Source organism: Anopheles coustani, chromosome 2 (assembly GCF_943734705.1).
Source record: "Anopheles coustani chromosome 2, idAnoCousDA_361_x.2, whole genome shotgun sequence".
Taxonomy (NCBI): domain Eukaryota; kingdom Metazoa; phylum Arthropoda; class Insecta; order Diptera; family Culicidae; genus Anopheles; species Anopheles coustani.
In genome coordinates, this window is record NC_071289.1 from 92,412,967 (window position 1) to 92,420,490 (window position 7,524).

Consider the following 7,524-nt stretch of genomic DNA (forward strand, 5'->3'; position numbering starts at 1 on the left):
CATTCTCTCTCGCTCCAAAAACACACGCTGGAATCGGTTTTCCGTCGCGCCAACCGTTGGCAATGCGGGGCAAAGCGGATGACTCAAGAAAACTCCGTTTTCCACACAACGACCCCACTCCATTTGTGTCACTTTTTCCCTCGCTGTGGGTGTGCTAAGAATAACGAACGTCCTTGCCCGTGCGGGGCCGGAAAAAATCGGGCGATATCGGCCGATACCTGCGAAAGAGAAACCCTTCTCAACAGTCCCTCTGGCGCAGCGGATAGCGCGTTGGACTTCTAATCCAAAGGTCGTGGGTTCGATCCCCACGAGGGATGATGTTTGATGATAATTATTATAATATACACTATTGTAAAATTTATGGTAGAATGATACATAATTTCTTTATCATTTGTGCTCGAGATAAAGATGTTGAGATTGTGTTCTCTTCTCTCTCTCAAAATGTATGTATGAATTTGATGATTCAATAATCTGCTTTCAAGTACTTTTCTTCAAGTTCTTTATTCAATTAATATTCAAAGGCAATTTGTGTGAAGAACCCGTAATCTTTATTTTTTGGAATGGTTAAGTTTTTATTTCTTTGTGAAAATCATACTAGTTTGGAAACAACACATGTTATCACACATTTTATAATGAATGCGTAGAATATGGAAAATAAATTAGTCCAAATTTTACTACATGGATACAAGGACAATACAAAAAAAGAAGATATATTCCTTATCGTTCTCGGGTAGGAGAGAAAGGAAGGATAGAAATAAATGAAAGAGTATCATAAAATCATTGCCAGGATGAACGAACGATCATAATATACGCGAGAAAGGCAACCTTCTTTTCTGTTGTCGGTGTCCTGCTTGGTTTTCTTTGATTGCACGTGGATATCATCATATCCCTTCTCCTGTTCTCTCCTTCCGACAATCATTCCTACCGCCCTTCCACAAGCTCATTTTTGGATAATAAAAACAAAGGGCAACAAAAAAGAAAATGTTGGCAACCTTAAAGGCGCTCCACTTACGCCTGGCACACATTGATTTCGGCTTGCCGCACTGCAATCGATAATCCTCCGGTCCTGAAACGCACCGGAAGCCCACCCACGCTCCATCCCCGAAACACTCCTGGACGGAGCTTTGGCAAAGGCCGGCGAGCCCTGCGCTAGACTTGGTGACGCAGCACGGAAAGGATGTGACTCAGAACGTTCAGTTACGACCACTTCCTGGGGTATGATTACTGTTAACGATTGGGCCGCTGCGACACACGGCACGAAAGGTAACCTTGCAGACAGTTGAGGGAATGGTGGCGTGAAGACGGGAATAAGGGAAACGGATCCGTCCGTCACTGCGGGCTTGGAGTGCGATTTACCCGTTTGTGGTCGTGTGTGTTTGCGTGGCTCGTTTGAAGGAAGTGAGGTTAAACTTTCCTGAAGTAAGACACACCTTCGCGCACAAGGGACGACAACGAACGTGGCAAGTTACGTGACCGGAAGCAGTGTTCCTCTTCCTTCGGCTACTGCTTCACCGGTAAGCTTAAGCCTCAGTGTCGCATCGAAAGCTTTTTGTCGAAGCAGAACACGGCGTAGGAACTTTGGACGAAGAGCTCTATAATCCACTTCCGTCAGGAGCTCAGGTGAATACACGCCATGGCTTTCTGATGGCTCCGTAGCGTGGTTACGCGATACAGCTTGCCGAAGATCTCACATTCAATGTTGATCTCAAACTAAGGCTATGCGGACGAGGTAATAGCGCAAGGGCACTAACGTGCAGGTTTTATAGCTTCTCCCCAGTATGATTTGAACAATCGATAAAACCCAAGTGGATGGTTGGGTATCGATTTCTCTTGTTTCAAATAGGAAGTTTTGCTCACGCACGAAATCGAAATCAATCACAGTAGCAACCAACTATTTAAAGGAATGTAATTATGGTTCAAAAAAGCTCCATGCATTCATATGGCGTCGTAATAGTCACCCGAAATATAGAATATTGCTTTTCTAAAGGAAAAAAACACATTACAGCGTAGTGACATACCGTAAATCATCTCTCTTATTTGTCATTTAACATTAACCAGGTATGGTATTAGCATCAGCTTTAATCTTACGTTTATGACGTTTGCTATACAATCCCTCATTAGGATCAGTACGCCACGAGAGAGATGTCGAACAATCTCCTATCCCGTGTTCCCCGTCGGTTGGTAAACTGTGTAACGTGAAGTAGACCACAGCCGATAGGTTTATGTGATAGTTTTCTTCCTCTCATTTGGACAGTACTGCTGCTCCGTTCTCAGGACTCCTACAACGCGGTGGTCGATGGTGCCCCGTGTTTACGGGACTATCCGGGATTTTGCACGCTGGCCGAAATTTCTTTCCATCAGCAAAATTGGCAAACATCGTTCCTAGAGGCGATCGGCGCGCAATATCGAAATGTGGTAGTCAAGCGAGTTTACCTGCCCGTACATTTCCAGATGGAACGGTTTTTGGAAGCGACGGCGGTGTATTTTGATGAGTGCAAGTTTCAACACTATCACGAGCGCATCTTGCCGATTACGCACATAGTCACGTACAGTGCCGTTGCAATAGATCATGCAACTAAATTGAAGCACCTTCAGCTCGCCCCCAACGAGTATCTGGAGCGACTGCAAATCGTCGACAGTGCCATCGAAAGCGTCCCGAAAACGGTGGCTAACCTGAGGAAGCTACAGTTCCTCGTCATAGACAAGGCGCTGCTGCAAGTGCTTGACCTCAATCTATTCTGTACGCTACCTCATCTGCGTTCGTTGCAGTTTGTCGACAACCGGATCAGCCTGTTGCTTCCTGCTGATCCCCAAAATTGCGCCTCTTCGCTGAAAGACTTAGATCTGAAAAATAATCATCTCACTAACCTAAACCTGGCCACCTTCGTGCCATTTGCTGATCTCACACGACTGATATTCGACGGAAATGGGATCTTTTCCGTGTTCACTTCCACCGGCATTACATTGATCCATCTGTCGCTCTTGTCACTGATGGGGACCAGGTTGAGCTTCTTCGACATCGATCAACTTTTCCTTCCAGAGTGTTCAGCAATCGACCTAACTAACAATCGGCTAAATCCGGTGCCAAAATTTAGCAATACAAGTGTGCCCAACCTACAGGTCTTAACACTTAAAGGGAATCAGCTGAGCACGGTCGATCTAGCGAATTTCGAAGAGCTGCAGCAGCTGGCGCACCTGGATCTGAGCGAAAACCTTCTGACGTCCGTTTATGCCAGCAGGCCTGTCCATCTGCCTACACTCAATCAATTAGATCTGGGAGGGAATCGCCTCTTAATGTTGAGTACGCAAAATTGGGACTTTAAAAATTTGGCAAATATCATTTTGGACCGCAACCTATTCGACCAAGTACCAACGCAAATCCTTCGGAACGGTGTTACCCTGCGTTTGAGTATGCGATCCAACCCGATCCATTGCAGTTCGTTGAAGAAGCACACGGTATTTTTAAAGTTTCCAGGTCAAATATTGTATGTTACGATGTTCGAAAACTGTACACTTGCAAACTTTACTGGATCCGTACAAGTAGCGGTTTCTAATTATGCGTGCTGTATGAAGTTGTGATATTGGAATGTTATATGAGGGTTCATATCGAAATCAAGACATATGAATATCAAAAGAATAAAAAGAGAAGGTGCAACCCAAAGAACTTTATTTAATCCCGTTGTCAACATCCTATTGTACCATCCTCTCAACAAGTACTTCCTGCTTATATCCAGCTTATGAGTAGCCTTACCAGTACATTTGAGTTTATGTTTTACTGCGAAAAAGCCTTCCTGTAGGTCCGTCAAACTCCATTGGCTTGGAGCCTAGTGTGTGACCCACAAGAGCGCACATTGAAATCACAAATTCGCAAAATGTCTGCTGCTTAGAAACTCGTTTGGTTAAGGATTAATTAGCATAAATAAAATAAGAAAATAAAACAAAAAATTAACAATAATGTCGTACTAGAATAAAAGTTTCTAGATATAGGTAATTCAAACGTATTCATGAACGAGTGTAATCTAATTCCCATTGAATTATTTTGGAAGCAGTTTGAGGACTTATTAGAATCCAATTTTGAATACTGCGGGTCCCTAACCATAACTAATACAAATTAAAACGGTAGACTCAGAATGAAAAAAAAAGTCAAAATACATTAGTTGCGTACCCATGCTTCTATATAAATATTGCTGATAAATAAGATTGATATTACAGTAAGCAGCACAGATCAGCTTAAGCTGGTGAATATTTGCAAGTTTGGCAAGTGGTGAGCTGAATCTTATCTTGGGGTAAAAAACAAAGTTTTACAATTGAGAATTGTACACTTTTTGTTAATATGATGTAATTGTTTTCTCCTACTGAACTACCCATCATCCAATTAGAAAGCCATTTTTATTCAATCCAACGATTGCGATTTAAATATAAAGCTGTGGTTGTTTGTTACTTACAAAGTATTCCTTGGTCAACAATCATGACATCAAGTAAGTAACATATACGAATCTTTTTCCGTCTTTCCTAAGGCTGATAGTGTAAAAACGGTATTGTTCCAGTTCTGTGTTGGTGCATATTCTGGATGATCATCTATTTAGATGCTCCAACCACCGGCCAGGAGTGTGTTCCTACCTTTAATGGCGCGTGCACATTCTCCCAAATCTCTACGACTAAAAATGGTTGGGCATCATCAATACGGACAGCATCGTATCCAATAATAATTGTGAACAAACTATTAATACCAGCTTCTCCAAAAGCACTTCCTTCTTTCATCCAGATTGGGGGAAATCTTTCTAAGTCTTTGGAATTTAAGCTTTACCATGAGAAGGTAGTGGTGTTGACTCGTCAAACTCAGTTGACTTCTCTGAACATTAACAACTGCCCCTTCTTGGAGCAGCTGGCCTTGGAGTCTAACGATTATTTAGCTGAGCTGATTGTTTACAACGGCTCGATCAAGTACCTTCCACCGACCATACGAGACATTAGAAATCTGAAGGTATTGAACGTACGCTATACGCAGCTAACGAAGTTGAACTTGAATATTTTTTCCGAGTCACAAATGTTGAAAGAAGTCACCGTGAACAACAACATGATACGCGACATAGTGGTCCCAAACCGAACAGTATACATAGAATTTCTGTCGATCAGTGAAAACCGACTGGCCACGTTGAACATGGCCCTTTTAACGCAGATTAGGAATCTCACGCGTTTAGATGTCAGATTCAATCAAATTGTTCAAATTTGGAGCTCGGAAGCTGTTCTGTTGCCTGCGTTGTCATACTTGGCCATTGAGAAAAACCATTTGGCATCAATTCAGCTAAAATTAGTGAAAATTCCAAAGTTGGCTTTCTTTTTTGTAGGAAATAACAATCTCACAACATTCCCGACGAGCCTTAGCAAATTTCCGATGTTGAGGTCCATCAATCTGTATCGCAATAATTTAACTTTTTTAGATTTGGCTGTTTTAGGCAACTTCCCAAATCTAGTGATACTAGACATAGAAAGAAACCAGCTTGCATCCATCACAACTAAAAGCGCTCTCCAGCATGAGGCTATAGAACAGCTGCATTTCAGCTCTAACAGGCTCAGAACGGTTAACTTTACCGGGTGTAGCTTTCCCAAATTAAGATACATAAATTTAGCTAATAACCAAATTACCACGGTGCTTCCTAACATATTCATACAGTTTCCAAAAGTATCGCTGTACGTAACAGAAACCAATATGTCTTGCAGTGATTTGTCTAGCTATACGAGTGAAATTTATAACCTACGGTTAGAGGTTGATACCGCGTGGGGAAGTAATGTATGCTCCACAGGGGCGCACATTCAAATCACGAAGTCAAAGAAAGCCTGCTGCTTAGAAACCCGATAGATTAGCCATTTTGTACTGGAATAGAAGTTTCTAGATTCAGGTAATCAAACGTTTTCATAATGAAGTGTAATGGAATTTAAATTGAACTGTTTTGCAGGCAGTTTGGGGGCAAATTAGAAACCCATTTGGTGTCTCAAACAGTTCTACAACCTCAACCAACGCAAATAAACGCAAGGTTCAGAATGAAAAATATTGTAGCAAAAATTATTACCTACATTGGTGTGAATGATTTGATTTCTATAAATACGGTTAAATAACGAGATTGGAGTTGCAGTAAGAAGCAATTCAGGTATAGGTGGTGAACGTCTATTAATGGTTTCTGTTTGTTCTTGACAATGCATTTGTTAATCGGAACGACATTAGCATGGCTGTTTGTAACCAGATCCAGTGGAAATCTCTGTGGCGTTGGTACGGTATGTCGTATTACCGAGTTGGACCTCCAATCCATCCCTGGCAACAGCTTGAGCGTACTCGAGCAGCAACCGTCCACCAAATACTTGTTCATCCAGATTCAACGACTACTGGTCGGCTCCGTTGCAGTGGCCGACCTGATAGTGGGCGCCTCCCAGGTCGCCGAATTGCTGATGTTCAAAAAGTTTCGCGAAAATACGCTACTACTGCCCAGTGCACTCACACTGAAGGAATTAATCTTACATGATGCAGTCGCGTTGGGGGATTTTACTGCCGGGATGAACTCGTACCTGGAAAGGCTTGAAATAGATAGATGTGCGATGACCATCATTCCACCGTCTGTGCGTAATCTAGTAAAATTAAAAGACATCTCTGTAAAACATTGCGCTATCAGGATATTGAATCTGGCCCTGCTCGTCCAGCTCAAACAATTGGAAACCGCCATGTTCATGTGGAATCAAATCAGCAGCATTTATCCAGCGCAGCCTTCGATCATGGAGAACTTTGACTCGCTGATTCTATCCCATAATCAGCTCAGACAGCTCAATATGAGTGCATTGTTGGGTCTGCAGCGAATGCGCACCCTTGCCATCGATAATAATCTGCTAGTTCACGTTCACTTTGGAAACCAAGGCATTGTAAACTTTCCTCGACTAAGTACGCTTGATCTGTCCAACAACGTTCTTCAGAATCTCTCGTTCGTGCAGTTGAGAGCCCCCAACTTGGAGAGCCTGCAGCTATCGTCCAACGAGCTTACCACCGTCCCGGGACCATTGCAGAGGTTTCCCAAGCTGGTCACCCTAGCGCTCAGCGGCAACGCACTGTCGTCGGTCAGGTTCGTGGATTTCCGAGGTCTCGGCCATCTGGCGCATCTGGAGATGGATAAAAATCGCTTGCAAACATTAGACGCCACCACCGCCTTACAGCTGCCCCGGCTCGTGCTGCTAAAGTTGTCCGGCAATCGGCTGCAAAGCGTTAACCTGGACAAACTTTCCCTGCCCCGCCTCATCCAGCTGGATGTCAGCTTTAACCTGCTAACGGACGTCCCGACGGTGTTCGACCAGGACTTCAAGCTTCTGCAGGTAGTCGCCGTCGTGGGCAACCCGTTGACGTGTGCCACGCTGGAAACGCACCGGTCCTACATCGCAAAGGAGATACTGATTCCCAAGTGGCTCCTGACGGAGGCGGAGCTGTGCTCCACCGGGCAACTGTTTGTACTCAACGAAAAACGTCGTGCCTGCTGTGCACCTTGA

General features: G+C 43.6%; 1 protein-coding gene and 1 non-coding gene across 2 annotated transcripts; both read left to right on the forward strand.

Annotated features, from left to right (window-relative positions):
* Positions 1 to 244: 244 nt before the first annotated feature.
* Positions 245 to 317, forward strand: Trnar-ucu (transfer RNA arginine (anticodon UCU)). The gene has a single exon. It is a non-coding gene; the product is annotated as a tRNA-Arg (tRNA).
* A 2,134-nt stretch (positions 318 to 2,451) lies between these two features.
* Positions 2,452 to 7,524, forward strand: LOC131265337 (leucine-rich repeat-containing protein 40-like). The gene is made up of 4 exons (XM_058267595.1): positions 2,452 to 3,239; positions 3,438 to 3,540; positions 4,886 to 5,016; positions 6,321 to 7,524. The coding sequence occupies exons 1-4, from the start codon at positions 2,452 to 2,454 to the stop codon at positions 7,522 to 7,524; spliced, it is 2,226 nt and encodes a 741-aa protein (XP_058123578.1).

What these genes read in the sequence shown, in the direction of transcription:
- LOC131265337 (XM_058267595.1), top strand. Translation starts at nt 2,452, where the DNA reads ATGGAACGGTTTTTGGAAGCGACGGCGGTGTATTTTGATGAGTGCAAG. An exon ending in ACGTCCGTTTATGCCAGCAG is followed by an intron (nt 3,240 to 3,437) that starts GCCTGTCCATCT and finishes GATCCATTGCAG; the next exon opens with TTCGTTGAAGAAGCACACGG. An exon ending in ACTTTACTGGATCCGTACAA is followed by an intron (nt 3,541 to 4,885) that starts GTAGCGGTTTCT and finishes TTCTTGGAGCAG; the next exon opens with CTGGCCTTGGAGTCTAACGA.